The following is a 22,634-nucleotide window of genomic DNA, read 5'->3' on the forward strand; positions in this document are numbered from 1 at the left end:
TGCAGAGGGCAGTCCAGATGGAAGCTGAAGACGGCTCGGCCAGTCAAGGCAAAAGGGAGGGACGTCGCTCGCTTTAACGCCTGCGTCATCGTGATGTCAGCGTCACCGTGACGTCACCGTTTGTTTATAATGTTTAATAAAACTCTTTAGGCTGTTTCATTTCAGGGCAGAGACGAAAACCCAAAGAAGGATGCAAACCTGTTGCTGAATCTAAAGACGGTCAAAAGTTTAAGCACCCGGTCAAATGACAAGTTACAGGATGGCGGGGACTCCAGTCCTGCAGGGCAACGCAGCTGATCCAGCTCATCAGTGAACCAGCCTGCGCTGGACTCCGGTCCCCAGCCTTGCTGGACAGAGAACACACTGCCCTGCACATGGTAATGCAGAGTTACCGCTCACTGGCTGAATTTAACTGATGGAGGGGCGGACGCGCGAGCGCTGGGTACTTTTCTAAACTCTGCCCAAACCATTATTTATCATTAGCAATCAACCACCGACTGGGTGTCCAGACAAGGCTCTGAACTGTAGCAGAGCTCGACTGGGCAGTTGCAGATGTCGAAGTTTCAGGGATACTGATAGCTATGAAAAAAAAAAAAAATAAAATAAAATAAAAAAAATACAAAAAAAAAAAATATATATATATATATATATAATAACATTTATGTCAGTGTTTCTCCTCATATGTGTATACATTTATACATTATTATAGTATTCTTAATTCTTCTGAATCAATCAATCAATCAATCAATCAATTCATTCATTAAGCCCGTGTCGTCCTCCACTGTAGCTCCAGCAGGAGACCCGGGAACATTTCCAGTATGGGTAAGCCTCGCGGGTCTCCAGTAACCAGCACAGGGAGGGGGGTACACAGGAGGACACCCCCATGGGACGATGACCTTAGCGGAGGGCCCATGTGGCGTCACGTCTGCCCAACACGGTTTCTGTCCTGCCCGGCGCCACGTGCACGCCCTGCTGAGCTCCGCGTCCCGTCGTCAGTACAGCGGCTCCCCACAGTGTCGGGTCCGGTGCTACGGGCGGGGCGGCGGCGGCTCCTATTGCCTGTCTCTCTCTCTCCATCGTCCAGTGCGTCGTCCATGTTGATGTGCAGCTGCTAAAATCTGAGCAGACTGATAAATGTGAACTAGTTATTAATCTCGGTGTTACTGAGCTGAAACCTAAAGTAGACTCAGGAATGAATGTACTGGACCAGTTATTAGTTATTAATCTCAGTGTTACTGAGCACTTTTAAATGAACAAACTAATAATCCTCTCAGTCGTGGACGTTTGCAAGTGGTAAAATGCTTGTGGTTCTGGACATCTGCCCGGGGTTGGGAAGGGGGGGGGGGGGGGGGGGGGGGGGGGGGGGGGGTGGTAGAAGTTGTGGACTTAAACAGAAGACGAGGGAGAAAAAAGTAAGATTTTATTTTTAATTATGAATTTTCCAAGAATAGATTAACAGAATAATTACATTAAGAAAATATGCCAAGTAGTATCAGTGAGGAACAGTATGAACTGGGATATTCCTTACCAAGATGTCTGCTGAATGTATTCTCAATGTTACTTTTATAACCGTTACAGAATATATTTGGAACTTTGTCTTCATCCATCACTGTTTTTTCAGAGTGTATTACCCAACTCTGGTCCTGACACAGCGCATCACACCTTGCTGCATATGGGGCTGAGTAACCACAGACCGGTCAGATTGCTCAATGTCCATCCCTATCCACTCCTGAAAGCACCCACAAAGGGCACGCCAGCATCAGAACTTGACCTTGAAGCAAAGTAAGAAGGTCACCTGGTCTAATAAGACAAGCCAGTGAAGGGAGTGTAATGTTCTGGGCAGTGATCTCCTGGGAAACACTCGGTCCATGCATTCATGTGGACATCAGTTTCATACAAGCCACCTACCTAAACATTGTTGCAGACCAGGTACACCTCTTCATAGCAGTGATATGCCCTGATGGCTGGAGCCTTGTTGAGTAGGGAAATGCACCATGCCACCCTACACACATTGTTCATTGATTAGTTTAAGGAACATGATGAAGAGTGTCAAGGTGTTGCCATGGCCTCCAAATTTCCCAGACCTTAATCTGATCAAGTGTCTGTGGGATGTCCTGGAATAACAAGTTTGATTGAACATCTTGTCAGATACCACAGGGTCAGAGGTCTCGCAGAATCTGGGTCAGAGCAGTTTTGGTGGCAAGAAGTCAATGTCAGCTCATCGGTGTAAATTAAATATTGATTTTGATCATTTCTAAGACACAAACCATATCATGTGCAGATTTTCCTTTCTTCAGCTGTTGTGCACATCACTGCTGAAATATGAAGAAAGGTCAGCTTCATAAAGTCAGAAATGAATACAGTGCTTCAAAAAATGTCAAATTTATTAAGACAAGTTGAGAGAACAGTATTCCACTATAAGCTTTTCAAATCACAGTACATTGCACATTATCTATACTTTGACCTTATAATGTATACACTGCTGTACAAATGTTTGGAATCAGTGTTTAAGCCAGAACTGAATTTGCCATGTAGTAATAAAATGCAATGATCAGGAATCAGCCTCTAAAATATCTCAATGGCTCAATTATTATTTTAAAGAAACAATTCGATGCACTATGAAATCACAGATTTTGGTACAATGTAAATTATTTTGGAAAATACACAGAATGCACAAACGTGACTGGAAAAAAAACTTACAGAATACATAGTAGTGAAATAAAAACAATACACCAAGTTCTGTACTCAAGAACCACATGTGCATATTTCAACAGAAATGTTGAAAATAAGAAAATTTTAAGAATTTGGTTTCTTAAAACATCTCTGAATACTGTTTAGACTATCAAACCTATAAAAAAGTTTAGGTTAGACACACATATTTCCAAAAGTATTCACTCACCCATCCAAATCATTGAATAAATAATAAATAGTGATTTTCTGGATGTTCGTGTGTTTAACCGTTTCCAAGCCTCTCCTCGAGGAAGCCCAGTATTATATGTAGTTATAAAGCAGCTCCTGGTTTGACCAATCAGTGCTTCAGTAAATTGTGCTCATGATGTAATTGATGATATTAACGAGTCTCTGTGGCGGCTGTGAAGGTGTCAAGGAAAAATATGGACCCAAGAACTTCTTGTTACTTTTTATTGTTTTTATGTTTATTTGAATTATGAATCTGACTTTATTCTAATGTACATTATGATAAACTCACTGCTGAAGGAAATTGTTTAAAAATTTGCTTAGATGCCTAAGACTTTCACACAGTAGTGTAGGCCTGCAGACTGCTTCTACAGACATTAGTGAAAGAATGGGTCACTCTCAGGAGCTCTGAATTCCAGTGTGGTCCTGTGATCGGACGCCACCTGTGCAACAAGTCCAGTCGTGAAATTTCCTCACTACTAAATATTCCACAGTCAACTGTCATTGGGATTATAATAAAGTGGAAGCGGTTGGGAACGACAGCAACTCAGCCACGTAGGTCACCGACTTTCTGCAGAGTCAATCACTACAGACCTCCAAACTTCATGTGGCCTTCAGATCAGCTCAAGAACAGCGTAGAGAGCTTCATGGAATGGGTTTCCATGGCCGAGCAGCTGCATCCAAGCCTTACATCACCAAGCGCAATGCAAAGCGCCGCCACTGGACTCCAGAGCAGTGGAGACGTGTTCTCTGGAGTGACCAATCACTCCGTCTGGAATTCTGATGGACGAGTCCGGGATTGTGCTGAGTGTAAAGTTTGGTGGAGGGCGGATTATGGTGTGGGGGTGTTTTTGAGTCCTGACTTCAACCCCATTCAACACCTTTGGGTTGAATTAGAGTGGAGACTGTGAGCCAGGCCTTCTCGTCCAATGTCAGCGTCTGACCTCACAAATGCGCTTCTTGAAGAACGGTCAAAAATTCTCATAAACACACTCCTAACCCTTGTGGAAAGCCTTCCCAGAAGAGTTGTAGCTGTTATAGCTGCAAAGGGTGGGCCGACATCATATTAAACCCTATGGATTAAGGATGGGATGTCACTCAATTTCATATGCGTGTGAAGGCAGACGACTGAATACTTTTGGAAATACAGTGTATAACTCTGACCTCTGAGGTCATATTTCAGCCAGTTAGATGCTCAAATAAAAAACTCTGGCTCTAATTCTACATTCATGCCACAAGCAAGCTAACACTCCTGCATACATCACAGGATGTGACACAGTCTACCACTAACATCTCCGGGAGCCTTCATGTCTCTGTTACCCTTCTGGCTGTCGTTTTTAGTTAGCCTGTAATAACTTGACCTTCCGGAGTCTCTGCTGCCCTCTCTTAACACCATAAGCTGTGATGAGTCACAGACAGTTTACAGAACTAACTCTCTGTGTGTTTCTTTTTCTTTGCCGAGTTGAACAGCTGCCCATCCTGTGCGTCTGATGCTTTTCCTTCTTAGACCTTGATCAGGTGCTCACTCCTCGCCAGCCTTTTGGACCGGTTTGACCACCATGGGGCTTCTCGCTGTACAATGCTGTGCAAACCACACCTGCATGAACTGAACTTTATAATGCAGGTGAGGAATCAATAGCTACTTAAAGTGCAGGCTACTACTGCCAAAGCCACCCAACTACCACACTGGACAAAGCTTTATGGTTTGTACTGGGTATTTTAGCATGGTTGCCATACTTAAGGCACTGGTACACTCTATAGTCAAAAACCTGTGGTCTTTGGATGTTTAATGAGATATGCTCCACAGCGGTCAATTTAGTGCCTTTGTGAAAAACATTGTCACTATTACACCAAAGCATTTTTAAGTTACATGACCTTATTTTCTCAGCAAAAAACAAATGCATATGGATGACCTCATTTTTCAGTATAATAGGTCCAAACAATCTTTATCTTATGATCTGACTTGCTGCATGTGGCTTTGTACAGTCTGTCACAGAATATAGCCAAGATTTCATTTACAAAATTGTGCAGTGTGCCCTGCAATACACATACAAGACCACTGTTATTACATAGTCTACATTGGCCTTTATAATCCCAATTGAAGCGCAGGAGTGTTAGCTTGGATGTAAATGAATGACCTCATAATTCAGATGACCCAATGGCATTTGTGTGAAACACACATATGGCAAAATCAGGTTTGAAACTTTTTTGTTTACCACAAAGCAAGTTTTTCAAAAAATACCATTAATTGTTCCCATAGGCAAAACCAGCCTAGATCTGGAGTTTCTTATTTTGGGCATGACACGGCCTACAAAACAGCGACACATCTATTCGGGCTTAAAGAGCGCTACAGGAAATTGAACTGTTATTTGTTACCTCGTGTTTTTAGTGTTTTGTTTTGGCCAGAAAATAAATGCGCACTTGATTACACGTCCAAATAACTGGACACTGGGTTATAACCGCTATTCCTATTTCCTAGTTCAAATGAATGAACAAATATCTCTTACTGTACTTTATTATTTTTATAATACTATAATGTAAAAATGAATATGAACATAAGATAAATTGCTCTAAAAGTTTTTTAAAAAATAAAAAAAAAACTTTCTAAAAATCAGCAGTGTCCTTACATGTAATGTAAAGCCATTCTTGAAGAGTAGAGGGTATTACTACAGCAGGAGGGGGTGTGGGTAGGGGTGCAAGTGGGCTGCTTGATTTCAGAAGAAACATTGGACCAGTTGGTGTCTATAAACTTTTGGACAAATAATGTATTTCATCCAGTAGGGTACTAAAGTAAACCTGGCTTGGGAGCATACATAAGCTTATTGTAGTGTTTTAAGCAATGGTCAGATTCATTATAGACTCTGGCCCAACAGTTTCTAAAAAGTCTTATGTAATTAATGCAGATTACCAAACACCCTACAACAAAAAAAAACAAAATGCCAGTACTTTCCTGGCTGATCAGTGGTTCACAATCCCTGTTCTGCTCTGGAACATTTTGGTCTTTCTTTCTAAGCCCTTATTAAGCCTGAAGCATTTTAAGGATTGACTTTGACTAATTTCCACACTGCATTTGACAGTGTGTAAAGCTAAGGTGGAAAAAAGGACAAGGCACGAAGGCTACTCAGGTTCCTCACAATCTCTGTAGTCTGAATCCATCTCATCACCCAAACTGAGGAACCTACACAGGACCCATGCAGAAATGGCAAACTCATAAAACAGGACAGTATGTAGTGTTTTCATCAACTCAGTTCCTTATTTTTGAAGTTACTAGTGCGAGGGGTAGATTTGGTTGGAAAACCGTGGTCAGAGACAGTGACCAGAGTGGCTTGGTCAGAGAAAGCGACGTTCTCAGGTCTCAAAGTACTTGTATATAGCTGTGACATATGTCATTACACATTGCCAGTCAGGTCTTTCAGTATGGACCATTTCATTGATATCCTAAGGAAACAAAGAGAACAACTCAGAGAGAGGGTGGGAGAGACAAAGATCTAACTGCCATTACAGTAGCTAATCTTAAAAATCAACATTAAAATGCTGACGCACCAAGATACTTCATTAATTTAATAATAATGACATGATATATTTTCATACTTTTTTCTTTCTTTTTTGAAGAATATTTGGATTGTTATTTATTCCTTTTCAGTTAACAAATTTATAGATATTTACAGATTTATGGAAAATTACATATGAATATTATTGGGACAGCAGAATGCATAGATGTACGCTATCAGAATAGTATGGTAGACAATGGGTTTTTATGCAATGATGGAGGGATTAAAAATCAGGGTTAGACAGATAAGTGCAGATAAGTAGTCAATAGGATGCAATGTAAGAGATGAAAATAACCGTGTAAAGGATGGCATGACGGTGAAAAACAGACAAGCACATCGCAAAACCTTTACACTCAAAACCTGCACATCAGGTTTGGCAATATCTTCAAAGAAGCCAAAACATGAGCAGCTTGAAACAATGCCCCATATAAGGTTCCAGGGATAGAGGTATAGAGGAACAAGGACAAGCAGATTTTTTTTCAAAAACAACAACAATAATAATAATAATAATAATAATAATAATAATAATAACAACAGAGAAATATTTAAAGAAGATTTCAATGGTCAAAATCAGTAAATTAAATTGCCATGTACAGTTTTACTAACCAGTAGACTCTTACCAAAGTGGACTTGATTCCTACGCTTTCAGCTGCCTGGAAAGCCAGAGTGAAGTTACGTCTCTACAAGTGAAAAAACAACACTGTCAGAATGCGATAAAATTTTCCAGCTGCAGTATGTTTTAAGATTCTGTGATTCCAGTAAACATTTGTAGATATTGTAGATACATGTATTATGTGTCAGTCTTGATGCAGTGCTTGCCTTGTCCAGGCTAGTGAGTTCCTGATATGGTATGTGAGCTGGTAGGTATGTGTGAAGAACAGCACAGAAGGCCAGCCCATCATTCCAGCTGCTGCTGAAGTTGGTTATATCAATGTTCTGTTAATCAGGCACAAATATTGTAATACCCAAGTAAAACTGGCAAAAAAACCCCAAAAACATTGGAATACATTTGACACATTTCAAAATGATCCACACACTTATTCTTGTTAAACCTGGTTCCACAAACATTGAAGAGGACTTGGTCTCTTAAATCTATATGACAGCCTCATATGCCTGTTTCATACCACGGCCACCAGGACACACTTAGACCAAACAATAACATTACTGCTGGATTATACATTTCCAAGATCTCAAGTTCTGATGACAGGTTTAAATAGTAAGGGTATTGTGTGCTTTAGGAGGCACCATAGACTTACGTAAAGGTGTAACAGTACATTGTGTTACTGTGATGGAGAAAAAAGTATGCATCATGGAGACCTCACAATACACTGTGGAGAACGGGCATACTGTTAATATTAGGACTTAACAAACAACCAGCACCAATCAACAACCCACACTGCCATGTTCATGTTGTGCAAAAGCATAACGTTACACTCCTAATAGGCTTGTGATAGAAATTTCACTGCATTTCCAGTTTCAGGAGCTTTTGTAGTGACACCACTGATTTTTTTAGGACAGGCTACAATTATCTTGAAGAGTTTGTTTTCTTTCTGTTGCCCTTATTAAAACTTCAATATCTATGTATCTAAAGGTTCGTCTGTTTCATATTGAGCTCAGCAGGGATCACTGCAAGTCAATAATTCATTTGAATCATTTTTCATTTGAATTTTACTGCTAATACTTTTGATACAGAGAAATCAGTCTAATGATTCAAATCACTTCTTATTGTTTTTAATAGCTGTATAAAGTTTAGATGAAATATCTCACTGCCTGGATTAAATGTGCATTGCAAGACTTATATTGTTGCAATGTAGTACAGTTACAGTTACATTTAAGATAATATGAATTGTTTCAAATCTTTCTCCTTGCCCAAAAGAATGAGTTAGGAGGCCAGGATACTGGCCGATGGTTTAATTGTAGAGGTCTCAAGTCACAGCCTAGACAATTCTGACATAAAAGCTTTTAGATGGTGCAGTTACAACTGCAACATTAATCTCTACTGTAGCAAGTCAAGAGACACAGAACTACATATTCCAATAATAACTGTACACAGAATACAAATATGAAAGTCAGTATTTGTAAATTCTATTAGTGGGTTTTTGCAAAAACAGTAACACATCTACATATAAATTTATCTTGTGTGGTGGTGTTCCATGTGACACCATGCTGCTGCTGCCTTAAAGCAGCACCTAGTAGTTGGAGAAGCTATCCCTGTCTAGTACTAAAAAAGTAAACTGAACATTTTTTGCAAATTTGCAGGAAGTGACTTGTTTAAAACTTATTTTAATTGTTGTTGTTATCCCAATTGTAATTTATATGGTTGAGATCTTCTGCACCCTACATGCACTCACCAGCCACTGCTAGTAAAATGATGGACCCCCTTTGGCCTTCAGAACGGCCTTAATTCTTCATGGCACACTTTCAACAAGGTGTTGGAAACGTTCCTCAGAGATTCTGGTTGGTTATTTGAGTTCCTGTTGCTTTTCTATCATCTGGAACCAGTCTGCCCATTCTCCTCTGACCTCTCACATCAACAAGGCATTTTCGTCCACACAACTGACCGTTCACTGGATATTTCCTCTTTTTCTGACCGTTCTCTGTAAACCCTAGAGATGGTTGTGTGTGAAAGTCCCAGTAGATCAGCAGTTTCTGAAATACTCAGACCAGCCCGTCTGGCACCAACAACCACGCCACGTTCAAAGTCCCTTAAATCTCCTTTCTTCCCCATTCTGATGCTCGGTCTGCACTTCAGCAAGTTGTCTTGACCACCTCTACATGCCTAAATGCATTGAGTTGCAGCCGTGTGATTTGCTGATTAGCTATTTGCGTTAACAAGCGAATGAACAGTGTATATTCCAGGGTCTGCCAGAATGTTCACTAAGCAAGGATACACATCACTAATGAATAAAAGTCAGAAGCCTGTACCTGATAACCTTCTGTCTTTTTCTGACACCATCTCAATAGTGCATTCCTCTTAGAGCCTCCATACTCTCGGGCCAGGGCTGATAAAGGATCCTTCCTCTCCTCTCTGAAAAAAGCAAATGTGTTATTTCTGCTTGCACTCAAACATTAAGATTTAAGTTAAAACAAAGCACAAATCAAATTTTTCATACCTATACATTTAATGGTTCATTTTGGGGTATTTGTTTTGTCATATGGTGTTGTAAACAGGCAAAGCTAAATGTAAATATGCTTTACAAACTTTGAAATATATTTATTCTGACAGTCACTTTAAAAGATCTAGAAAAAATCTTAAAAGTTCTAGATCTAGACCTGTTCAAGACATCACTGATAAATTACACCTGAGGGGCACAGATTCATCATTATGGCAAGTGTTGTGGCTGACCTTAGCCCCCTTTACAGGCAAATGTACACACACAGTCAATAATGTGCTTTAAAAGCAGAACCTGTGTTGCACGACTAAATGTTTGACTAACAATGTCAATTATTTCCATTACGTGTCTTTGCAGACTTGTATATGAAGGAAAGACCCAGATTGCACTGCAGTAACATACACACACCAGCCACTTTATTAGGTACACCTTGCTAGTGAAAGGTTGGACCCCCTTTTGCCTTCAGAACTGCCTTAATTCTTCATGGCACACTTTCAACAAGGTGTTGGAAACGTTCCTCAGAGATTTTGGTTGGTTATTTGAGTTCCTGTTGCCTTTCTATCATCTGGAACCAGTCTGCCCATTCTCCTCTGACCTCTCACATCAACAAGGCATTTTCGTCCACACGACTGCCCGCTCACTGGATATTTCCTCTTTTTCGGACCGTTCTCTGTAAACCCTAGAGATGGTTGTGTGTGAAAATCCCAGTAGATCAGCAGTTTCTGAAATACTCAGACCAGCCCGTCTGGCACCAACAACCACGCCACATTCAAAGTCACTTAAATCCCCTTTCTTCCCCGTTCTGATGCTCGGTCTGCACTTCAGCAAGTTGTCTTGACCACCTCTACATGCCTAAATGCATCGAGTTGTGGCCATGTGATTGGCTGATTAACTATTTGTGTTAACAAGCAACTGAACACTGAATAAAGTGGCCAGTGAGTGTAAATCTCAGAGATATCAACATTTCACCAGATTTCATGTGTTTTTAAAAAGGGGACCACTGGTTGCCACTACTATTTAAATCTTATTATGTCCTCTTCATTTTTCAATAGGCTTAAAATGCTTATTTTCCCATCAACCATTTCTTGATTGATTGAAAACGTTCTGAATGACTGTCCCATTGAGAAATCCCTCTGTCAGTTGGTTTCATGTTGGTTTCAATTGCCTGATTATTTTGAGAACTCCACTGAATGCCACTGAATGTCCTGGGGGTCTCAGGAATACGAGCAGCAAAGCATTTTTGAGCACACCATGTGCTTCTTGTGACGGTGTCAAATACTTCACACACTTCAATTCCCTCTTCTACTACTGTTATGATTCTTCCCTTCTGAATAGCTTGTTGTCACATGGTGTTTATGGGATGATCTCACAACACAAACAGTCCTAATAAACTGTGGATTTTCCTTAACTACCTTCCTTCTCTCTCATCTCAGCATCCATTCCATCATTCTCTTCCTCTTTCTGGGAGAGTAATCACTGTTTCAGCTGTATGGGATTAAATTGCTCTGAGAGTGGATATCAGTATTATACTATTATATTATTGGTATTGGTATTATACAGGGAGAGTCACTCGAATGAGGCCCCAAATATTAGTTCAAACATATTAAAACTATGAGTTCTGCAACACAAGTATTACACATTTGTCATTTCCAGTGAGACAATTATCACATTAAACATTTAGAACATAATTATAATTTGGGCAAAGCAAAGTGAGGACTGAGAGTAGAGTAGGTACCGTAGGCGACTACGTGCTGTAGGAGCGACCGAGGCTGTAGGGGACGAGGAGGGCAGGGAAAGAGAAGACACTGCAGAACTTAAGGTCATTAGAGAAGGGATGGGCCCACTGTCCGGAACATTTAGATCCTTCTTCGCCTCCTCACTGCTCCTTCTAGAGACTGGGAAGCAAAAGGATAATAATAATAATAATAATAATAATAATAATAATCTTTACTCAAAGTGCATATAGATGATAAAGCAAACAAATGATAAAGCATGACATTAATAGAAGAAATTATTATTCATTCATTTTTACTTCAAACCACATAAGACAATGACACAGATTTAATTAAAAAGATAAACATCAAAGAGATGCACTGTTTTAATCAAATGCTAAAAAAAAAAGAAAAAGATACATTTCCAAATTACCAAAAGAAGCCTCTTCACGTTTTTCTGTATATTACAGATTATATCTGCAGAAAGTGAAAATGCAAGGAGTAGAGGTCGTAAAGGTGGATGACTTCAAATATCTTGGCTCAACCATCCAGAGCAATGGACAGTGTAGAAAAGAGGTGAAGAAGAGGGTGCAGGCAGGATGGAGTGGGTGGAGACGGGTGTCAGGACTGATGTGTGACAGGGAAGGTTTACAAGACAGCAGTGCGTCCTGCTATGATGTATGGTTTGGATGTATTGGCTCTGTCTAAAAGACAGGAGGCTGAGCTGGAGGTGGCGGAGATGAAGATGCTGAGATTTTCGTTGGGAGTGACAAGGCTGGACAAGATTAGAAATGAGCAGATCAGAGGGACAGTGAAGGTGGAGCAGTTTGGAGATAAAGCCAGAGAGGCCAGGTTGAGATGGTTTGGACATGTGTTGAGGAGGAATAGTGGATATATTGGTCAAAGAATGTTGGAGATGGAGCTGCCGGGTAGAAGGAGAAGAGGTAGACCTCAGAGAAGGTTTATGGATGTAGTGAAGGTAGACATGGAGATGGTTGGTGTGAAAGTAGAGGAGGCAGTGGATAGGGCAAGATGGAGGCAGATGATCCGCTGTGGTGACCCCTAAAGGGAGCAGCCGAAAGAAGAAGAAGATATCTGCAGAAAGTGAGTATCTGCAGATCTACAATCCTGTGTTGGAACAGATGCTGTCGTTCAGAGCCTTGAAAACTAGAAACAGAATATGGAAATCTGTCCCAAAAGACACAGGTAGCCAGTGCAATGGCAGTGATATTAGCTCTCTTTTTTGTAAGAGTTGTAGAGGATGGATTGTTTTTGTCAGAAGCCCCATAAAAAAAAGAATTTCAGTAATCAAATCGCCTTGTTAAAATGCATGTGACAAGTTTACACTGCTCTGAGAAGAAAAATGCACCTGAAATGGCTTTGGAAGAGTCCAAACTGGAGACTCTTTGGTGAACAGAGGTAGGACGACTCCCACTGGCTGTTCGAAGTAGATGCTCACCTGCAGAGAGAGATAAGAGTAAGCGTGCAACATAACACGCATGTCTTACGTCATTCTAAAGTAAATAAAACAATTTTGCTTTGAAGCACAAAAACAACCTAGAGGTGGCTTGTGTTCACAAAACTCATCCTTGATGGACGTTATTAATAAAATAAATTGAATTAAATATACTAGATAAAAATACAATCAAAACAAATATAAATGATAAATATAATAATAAATATAAATCTAAGAGGAAGAGGGGAAAACAGCAAGTATTTGCTTATCCTACCCTTTGATGCTTTTGCACACCTACTGCAAATCCCCCCAAAAGAGCAACTTCTCTAAAACATGAACATAGCTGGCTTTGTTAGTATATAATAAGGACATGTGACTTGCGTTAAGAAGAGCTGCAGGCGCACCTGGCATGCTGATGTCAGCATAGCTGGGTCTGTTTTCTGTGAGGGAGGAAAGGGGCTTTGCAGAAGCCAGAGAGCCTGTGATGGAATGCCTCTGTAAACAACCACAAACCAGACACTGTGAATATCAATTAAATATCATTAACCCTTTAAAAACAATCCAAAATGTGTCTAGTTACTGTTGCTATGTCTGTCAAATGATCAGCTCAGGCTGCCTGATTGCATCTGTAGCACTTGGCTAAAAGCATTGATGTCATTCAGTGAAAAGTGAATGACAATGAAAAGTTTGGGGACACACAGAGGAATACCTCTGAACACATTTTATTATACAAACATAAATTACTTTGGCAGATGCACATTTTTGAGAGCGGATAAATTGCCCAACTACAAAAAAAAGGGGATTCTAGAAACAGTCAAGGGAAAGCCAGTGCCATCATTCTGTGAAGTGCAGCCACCCTTCTCGCCACCCCAGTTAAACAAAGTCAGTTATCAATAAAGCAGGAACTGCAGAAAAGTTCTCTGTGTGAACGGTTTTATGGTGAAAATCTGCCATTAGGGTAGACACCAATGATTTATGACCTGATGCTGTGATCATTAATCAGCATACAGGCGAGTGAGCGCTGCACAAAACCTTAATGCTTTTCTTGTTTGTTTCGTTTAAGAAAGCTGCCAACATCTACATTAGGAAAACATTTAAAAGCACCTAAATAATATAGCATTTTTGTGCTCTGTGTGGATTACTGCAACATCACTGTTTACAGAGTTATCACAGAGTAGAAACAGACCCCTGTAGTCACGTGTCATTCTGTAGTGCTCGTTATGCCCATGTTAGGAACTCCGGGTCGAAGGTAAATTACTCTACAGCCAGAATGAAAATTGTTTTCGAAAAAGTCGTCTCTATTGCACCCTGTGTTAAATAAAATTGTTCAGAACCTGATTTATTTTGTTCTGTGTACGTCTTTCTCCCGAATACCACTGAGTCCTCCGAATTAGGAGGTCATTAAAGAGCTATAATACTAATAATGTTTCATGTGAATTAAAGCTACAGCGCATCAATTTGATGTCTCTAAAGCTACATGAAACTAAGGCGGGCTGTAGTGGTGCTCAGACGAGCTGTGCTACCTTATCGAAACGTTCTACTGTAGCACATATTTACAGGTATACCCATACATAAAATATGTAGGCAGGATATGCTGATAGACTAAAACTCCTTATACTACCCGTGTTAAAACTACAAGGATGAGTTAAGCTGCTTTTCTCGCAGTTTCTTGTTTGAATGTTCCGGTTCCACCTTAAATGGTGCTACGACTGTGACTAGTCATCACAAACATTAGCAAACGAAACAAACTACTGACCTGTTGGCTCTGATAAACAGCAAATATAAGTTAATGTCACTCAGCTGTTAAGCGGAAATAGAGAAACATCCTCCTATCAGGCCTTTCAACGCTCCATGAAGCTGAAGTCAGCTTCTTTTTCACTGGCTGCTTGTTCAAATTTCGCCGCTCCACCTTAAATAGCGCAGCAGTTCAGAATGTGACTGCTGCACCACATAAGTCAAATCAAATCATCAAATCAAATTTATTTATATAGCGCTTTTTACAACTGATGTTGTCACAAAGCAGCTTTACAAAAATGGATGGTTTACAATGTTTACAAACATAAGGTGGACAAAAAGCTGCGAATGTCCTCGGAAAAAAGTTACCAGCATTAAAATAATAATTAGCATATTCTGAGAGCCTCAATCATAACCTGCTTAAGGAGGATGCCAGTCTAATGACTTGCGCAGTAGCTTTAACTCACATGTAGCAATATTCATATTTCAACTCTGTAACGACCTCATAATTCAGAGCATCCAGTGGTATTCGAGAGCAGAATGTTTACAGGACAAAATGTATTGGGTTCTGAACATTTCTGTTTAACACAGGGTGTGACAGAGACGGTTGTCCGAAAATCCTATTCGTTCTGGCCATAGAGAAATGAAGCTTAGGCCCGGAGTTCCTAATATGGGCACAAAAGCATGGGGCGGACTACAAAACGTCGACATGACTACTGTGGTCTGCTGTAGTAGAAATAGTAATAGTAAATAATATTTTTCATATAACATAATGGAAAACAGTATAAAATCAGTTTCAGTTTTTTTCAGAGAGAACCTGCAAAAGTAAAAATGTGGTTAGCCAATTAATAGCACCATTATTTTGTTCATCTTCATAGAATTATGACCGCATTAATAATTTAGCTAGTGCACTCAGCAGTGCTGCTCTGTTATATGAAGGCTGCATGATGGTAAAATGAGGTAACTATCAAAGATGAGTACTAAAATTTACTGTTGTATAGTAATGTCTATTGTTTAGACATTAAAAGCTGACTATTTGTTACAGCAAAGTATTTGTTTAATAATGCAGTCTAGATTTCATGCTGGACTAAGCGGTTAATGACGATGATGATGATGATTTCATGCTAATGCTTGCTGTCCTGCCAAATATTATTTTCTCCTAATGTCACTGCATATCTTTTCTCACCCTAGCAGATTACCACCCCAATAGAATAGCCAGATCTAAATTTGCCACCCCATTGAAAAGGTTTTGGCTACGCCCCTGATGATAACCATGAGACCAGAGACACATTTTAGCAACTGGAGGTTACAGAAGATGTGTCCAACTCTTTTTTTCCTTAGTTTAATATATTTCCTTATACTCTTTGAAAGACCTGTGATGAATCAAGGAAAAAATGCTTTAACTCAGCTTTTTATATACTGTATTTTTTTAACCTAACATGCTTAAAATCAGTTTAGTGCCTCCTCACAAACAAATGCTAGTAACCTTAGTGGAGGTAACAGACAATTAGCAACGTGTGCTTATTTTAGAACTTCTTGTACTTCTTGTTCGTGCTCTCCGATCTCCTAATGCTGGACTCCTCACAGTTCCCTCAACTAGACTTTCTACTATGGGTGTCATGATTGGCCCCTCCCAGTCCTGTCCACGTGTTCTTTGTTTTGGTTTTTTAGTCCAGCCCTCTTGTTTCATGACTCCACCCCTGATTGTTTCCACCTGTTCCTCTTGTATTTAAAGCCTGTGTTTTCCCCCATCTGGTCGCTGGTCTTTGTACTGTTGATTGTTCTGTTATGCTTGTTTGATTCCAGTTTCTGTCATGTCTGTCCCCCGATCAGTCCGTGTTGGCTCTATGACCCTGGACCGTTTAGACAATGACCCTGGACTTGCCCACAATAAAAGTCGCTTATCTCCGCATATACGTCCGCCTCCTCGCTCCCCATTACAATGGGTGGCAGATCTTTCAGAGCTTCTCTGTCTTCCTTCAAATCCCTGCTAAAAACCTTCCTTTTTTCCTCTCTGTAGTGTGAATTTTATATGTTTACCTCTATGATGATGATGTAAAGCGTCCTTGGGTTTGTGAAAGGCGCTATATAAATTGAACTTATTATTATTGTACATATTAGTTTTGCATCAGTGGTATGATTAAGGTCCAGTCCAGTTTTCCAGTGGAGAAGACGGCATAAACTTCTGTCAAAAGTGAAAAACAAAGCCAATGCGGTACTAAAGGTCATGGGAATGAGTGGAAAGTGCTTGCCACATAGGACTACACAGCCAACAACGTCTCTATTTCATATGTAACCAAACTGTGCAGCTGGGGTACCTGCATAGGTGATACAGCAGCTGCAGGGGGGGTCTTTAGGGGGCTGGGACTGAGAGGGTTGCGTGTTAAGGATGTAGCAGGCACTGTGGTTGTTGCAGCAGCAGCGGCAACAACAGCAGCTGCTGAAGCATTTACACCTGGGCCTGCAATCACAGAAAAAAGCAAATGAAGAAGCAGCTTCAAAAACCATTTCAGATCTCACATTCTTTTGGGAATGCAAGTCATGAGTCCTGTGATCTGGTTTAACAGTGAATGAAGCCACGGACTACGATGTACTAGATCTAAATTAGAAGGTGTATTATGGAGTATTGTGTGTAACCTTGGGATGCACTGTCGAAGCTCTTGATAAGAGTTTTGACTGTAGGTGAGGGCTCAGAGGAGGTGGAAGAACGCTGACTTAGCCCCATGCCTTGCCTCAATGCAGCCAGATCCCGCTCCACGGCATTCATATAGTTATACACACGGCCACGCTCTTCATCCTGTCTGCAAGGTTTAACAGATATACAACAATAATTTGACATCCTACCATCTTAGATCATACAGTATTTAAAGAACCACTGTTCAGGTGCTGTTGAGAGTGTTGCATTTATTAGTAATAATATAGGGGTTTGCCATAAATACTTCGGCAGTTCATGCCTATAGGAATTACCTTGTTAATAGGAAGTTGTAGTTTGTTTGGCTATTTCATTTATTTTACTATGTATATAAATTTGCAAGTGTGATCTGTTTTTCCAAAACATTTTCATTTGGTGCATCATATTGTATAACCTAGCAAGTCGGCAAAATCCTTGAGTGCAAGTGAAAGTGGATGTGTACCACGGCTAGCTAACATAACACTGCAAATCCCACAGAAGAATGAGCTGTAATTAGCATGTATGTTTATGCCTATAATGTATTTTTCTTTTTATTACGATACAGTGAAACCTACCGTTCGGTGACCTCAAACGAATGCATGTTATCTCACGCAAGAACTTCTGTCTTACTCTCAGAATCACCAATTCGCTGCACTAGCATCACTGTGTATATTGTTTAACATAATATTTATACACACATACACACATGATTACATGAATAAAGTGAATGTCATCTGCATTTGCTATGAAATAACTTCTTACTTTCGGTTTTTAACCTCATCCAGCTCTTTGCAGAGTTTGTCATTCTTCTCTTGGGCCTCTTGCAGGCGATGTCGCAGGTCACCTATCTCCTCCTGAGCTTCAGACTTGATGTCATTGGCAATAACCACAGCTGTCTGCAAATCAGCCTGAAACTGCCGCCACTCTGCAGACTCCTCCTGAATGCACCAACAAACACAAGACATGGTATTGTAGATTGTCGTGGAAATTCCATCTGAAACATTGCTAAATAAATCTTGTATTAACAGGAAAGCTTTGCCATCATCAAAATTCAAAGGAGCCCCCTTTGACGGCTAGAACTGTCCACACAGCAATCATTTACAATATTTCATTAAAATACACAGTATTTTCTGCTCTACTCTTGATAATAAGCCAGTGCTCAGATGTAGAAGACAAGGGCAGATAATAACCATGCTCGGAGTATATGAATGTTGGAACATCAATGCTGGCAAAATTGGATATATTCCAAACTGCATTTGCAGGAAAACCATAAAGAAGGTCACATATTGTACTGCGATTTGGTTACTCTAGCTTCCCCTTTCGAATTTGTGTCAAACTTGGTGGGCTTCCTCAAAATCATGTGAGATATGATATATTTAAGATTTATGAGAATTGGCCAAAGCCCTCACAATCTATAGCCATTTATGTGAATTAACATAAACCCAGAAGAGCTTAATCGGCATGTTGCATCCATATTGCTTAGAAATATCCACATTGTTTAAATAATTCTTGACCTCCAGACTCCAGGAACATTTTTGGGTTCAATATTGTGTGGACATCCTGAAAAACCTCAAACTAGTATAAAAATGTAGATGCTACATATGTCGCAATGATTTTTTTTTTAAACTTTATTGCCATTAACACACATTGACTGGCTATTAACATATAACACCTTGAGAATGGAGCTTCACAGAACATGAGCACATATACATATCCACATATTCTATAGCTCCATACACATATTCACATATAATCAGGGGGGAAGGAGGAGAAAAAAAGGCCCACCCCTAACTAATGTCAACAATGACAGGTTTCCATCTTCTTATAAAAACAGGAACTTTTAATTGAAACTGGGCTGTCATGTGTTCCATCATATAAACATGCTTGGCTCTTTGTAACCGCTGTACAATCGTTGGGGGATTAGGCGTCCTCCAATTAACTCTAATTAATTTTCTTGCAACCATCAACAGAACATGCAGTATGTAGCACTGGTCACTGGTAAACATGTGTTCAGGTAACACGTCCAACAAGAACAGTAATGGGTCCATGGCAATATGAACTTCTAGAATTTTCTCCAACTCCTCTTTAATATTCTTCCAGAATGTCTTTCTATATTGTTGGACAGTCCCAGAACATATGAGTATAATCACCAACCATACTACAGTTTCTCCAACATTTATTGGTAGATTTCTTTTTAAAAAACACATGCAACCAGTGGGGTCCTGAAATACCTCATTTTAACCTTCCAGTCGAATTCTTTCTATAACTGGCTCCCAACCCCCCTGTGACATCTGGAACATACATTTTCCCCAACTTCTTCCTGCACTACTGTATTCAGTTCCAATTCCCATCGTCCTTTGAGATGTAAAGTGTTGTCTTGACAGCCAATCATTTTTTTTATAGATGTTCAGACAAATTTATAAAATGGGTTTCTACGTTGGTTAGTTGCCCTTTAGTAATGTCCCAGTTTTTTTTTTTTTTTGTAATATAATGTCTAATTTGTAAATATCTAAATATGTCACTTGATGATAGAGCAAACTTGTCTTGGACAAGCTGGTTAATTGAAGAAAACCTTGTATCTTCATTTTTGGCATTTTTCAGTTTTTGACATAATTTGAAAGTATCTGTTACTCTTTACATTGTTTGTAAATTTTATGATGAATGGCCTAAAAGAAATGACCCAAAATGACATGGGAAAAATTCTGGTTCCATTGACTTACATTGAAAGTGAAGTATGTTTTTTCCTTCTCCTGTAAAGTTACTATTTTTGGAGATACATGGTTTTCTTCCGACAGCAGCGATATAGAAGTTATACAACTGACCACAATGCAACACTATGAACTAATAACAAACCAAACTTTCAGTTAACAATGTATTTAATGAGCCTTTAATTAACATATATAATAATTATGCTATTAAGGATACAATAACCGCTAATTTTTGACCCTTAATGCAACGTGTTGTCAGTTTTATGCATCTCAATGTGCTACAAAAGCCCTGTATTGATTTGAGTGTTATGTAATACCAAGCTTGACTAATCAGTGCTTGATGAAATCAGTTTGCTGGTGATGGAATTTAACAAATGCCTGGGGGCATTGATAAGAAATCTGGAACCAAACTTTGTTCTTCAAAGTAACTCACAAGATATTAATTACTTTTTTAAAACTCTTGTTAATTTTACTGTGTCTACAACTTCTTTCTAATAACATATTCTTTATAAAACACAAAACATGGCAAGGTACATGGTTTTAAATAATGGTTTTAAAGACACAGTATTTTATATCTGCACAGCACATCTTATAAAGCTAGATCAATTGTGAATAAAAAATGTTTTAAAATACTCTGCTGTGTGCTTCCAAATTTTCTGTGCTATTGAATTGTTTAGTTTGTTAGCATAAATGCTACAGATGCCACAAGGTGCATATTCTCAGCAAGAGTATTAGCTTACAGTTATGACATCCAGTGCTGAAAGTCAGAAGTCTACTGTCGGGAATAGACAATAATGCAATAAAAGACAACATGATCAATTTCTATTGATGGATAAGCTGTAGCTACAGATACAAAAATATAAGTGCAACTGTTAAAAACAATAAATAATAAGTTTATTGAAATGTCACTCACTTAAGCACTGTTCAGCATGCAATACTGAGTGTGGACAATAGCTCCATCTACTGGGAAAGGCAGAGACCAGAAGCAGATTAAAAGAAGGGAAAAGCCATGACTGGGTCTTCAGTGCTGTCCTATAAGTCATAAAACAGCCCACTTTTATTCTTGGACCTTGTTACTTTCTTGGATTAATAACATCATAAACACCCACAAAAGAGCAAATTCTTCAAAACAAAGCAAGTCAAAGTGGAAACTGTGACAACAGGGGGCAGTCATGGGCTGGAGGTTAGGGAACTGGCCCTGTGACTGGAAGGTCGCCGGTTTGATCCTCAGAGCCGACAGCACATGACTGAGGCGTCCTTGAGCAAGACACCTAACCTCCAATTGCTCCATTGGGGCTGCCCACCGCTCCAGGCAACTGTGCTCACTGCCCCCTAGAGTGTGTGTATTCACTAGTGTGTGTGTGGTGTTTCACTTCACGGATGAGTTAAATGCGGAGGTGGAATTTAAAAAGTATCACTTAACAAGCAATGAAGGACAAATATGAGTCAAATAGGAATTTTCTGTGATGCTTGTTGGTAGCGGGTGTTGGAGCTAGAAGCGCATGGCCCCACCTGCCCCAAATCCAACAGAACAACAAAAACACCATAGTTTGTAGATGATACATAAACATATTATAACTCTCTCCTTAGATGACTACAGTCCGATACACCCACCATGTCAGCACATGGAACACACAATAATTAGACGAGGCACAATTTTCTTGAAATGAAACTGAAGGGCTCTACAAACCAAAGTCCAAAAGACATTGTCATCCTAATAGACTAAGATCTCATCTTTAACAAGCCAAAGCAGCTCTCTAAATGGTCTTCCACCATCTTAAAAATACAATCAGAATCAAAGGTTGTGTTCCAACGAGAGTTTTCACTGGAAACAGCAACTGATTTTCAGAGATCTGTTTCTCATTGTTACTCTGATTCTCAGATAACTGCTTCTAAAAGTAGCTCTGTTATCAGTGATTAATCGAAATACTTCTGTCCAATGACGGGCTGCTTTCTTTTTTTTCTACCAAATGTTCAATATTGCATATTACCTGTAAAATCTAACCATCTATTAATGAAAGGTAATTTAACTAAGCGAAAGCAGGTACAAGGAAGAGACTACATCAGACTCTTCTTTAAATGTATAAACGATCTAAATAAATACTATTACAGGTTTCCACACAACTGCACTTATGCCTTTTGAACATTAGGAAAAGTATTGTCTCTCATATCAGTTGCATTTTTGAGCTAAAAACTTATTTTCCTATATTTAATAATACTGGAAAGGAAAGAAAATGTCATTATACGTTGTATATATCAATTATTGAACCTATTATCTAAAACAATTGTATTATATATAGCTTGCCTAAGTGGTTATGCATTTGTCATAATCTGAAAAACAAGCTTAGACTTAAATGCAAATGAAATTTGTAAGACAAATACAGCATTGCTCTTTTTTTCAAAGCATATTTTTCCATGGTAATATAATGACTCGTATTCCCATGGCTTGTACACCAGCTGTTGCCAAGACACCTGTCACTCACAAACTGGCTATCTTAAAATATTGCATAACTGCTGACAACCCCTCTAATAACAGAACCCCTATTGAAGATAATGACTACAAGTTTTGACTACAAATTAGAAGCGTATTTTACATACTGCAAGAAGCTGGTATGTGTTAATACAGGTGTTCCACTAGGTATTCTAGGTGTTCCAACACATCTACCTCTGTCCAACACATCTACCACATGCAACACTATCGCATTCTAAACTACAACAGATATGAATGGACATGGCCCAGATCGCTGGGCATCCGCAGACAAACACATCTTAA

The 22,634-nt window shown here is 39.5% G+C and overlaps 1 protein-coding gene across 4 annotated transcripts in view; it reads right to left on the reverse strand.

Annotated features, from left to right (window-relative positions):
• Positions 1 to 3,946: 3,946 nt before the first annotated feature.
• Positions 3,947 to 22,634, reverse strand: part of specc1la (sperm antigen with calponin homology and coiled-coil domains 1-like a) — a 39,007-nt gene continuing 20,319 nt past the window's right edge. For all 4 annotated transcript variants that reach the window (XM_017719106.2, XM_017719105.2, XM_017719103.2 and 1 more), the window contains exons 8-17: positions 17,916 to 18,091; positions 17,120 to 17,283; positions 16,801 to 16,943; positions 13,153 to 13,243; positions 12,662 to 12,751; positions 11,316 to 11,475; positions 9,393 to 9,495; positions 7,287 to 7,403; positions 7,088 to 7,147; positions 3,947 to 6,354 (exon numbers count right to left, since the gene is read on the reverse strand). In XM_017719106.2, the coding sequence (XP_017574595.1) occupies positions 6,265 to 6,354; positions 7,088 to 7,147; positions 7,287 to 7,403; positions 9,393 to 9,495; positions 11,316 to 11,475; positions 12,662 to 12,751; positions 13,153 to 13,243; positions 16,801 to 16,943; positions 17,120 to 17,283; positions 17,916 to 18,091 (1,194 nt within the window). In that variant the 3' untranslated portion in view covers positions 3,947 to 6,264. The remainder of the gene's footprint in view (positions 6,355 to 7,087; positions 7,148 to 7,286; positions 7,404 to 9,392; positions 9,496 to 11,315; positions 11,476 to 12,661; positions 12,752 to 13,152; positions 13,244 to 16,800; positions 16,944 to 17,119; positions 17,284 to 17,915; positions 18,092 to 22,634) is intronic.

This window comes from Pygocentrus nattereri, chromosome 28, assembly GCF_015220715.1.
Source record: "Pygocentrus nattereri isolate fPygNat1 chromosome 28, fPygNat1.pri, whole genome shotgun sequence".
NCBI classification, from domain to species: domain Eukaryota; kingdom Metazoa; phylum Chordata; class Actinopteri; order Characiformes; family Serrasalmidae; genus Pygocentrus; species Pygocentrus nattereri.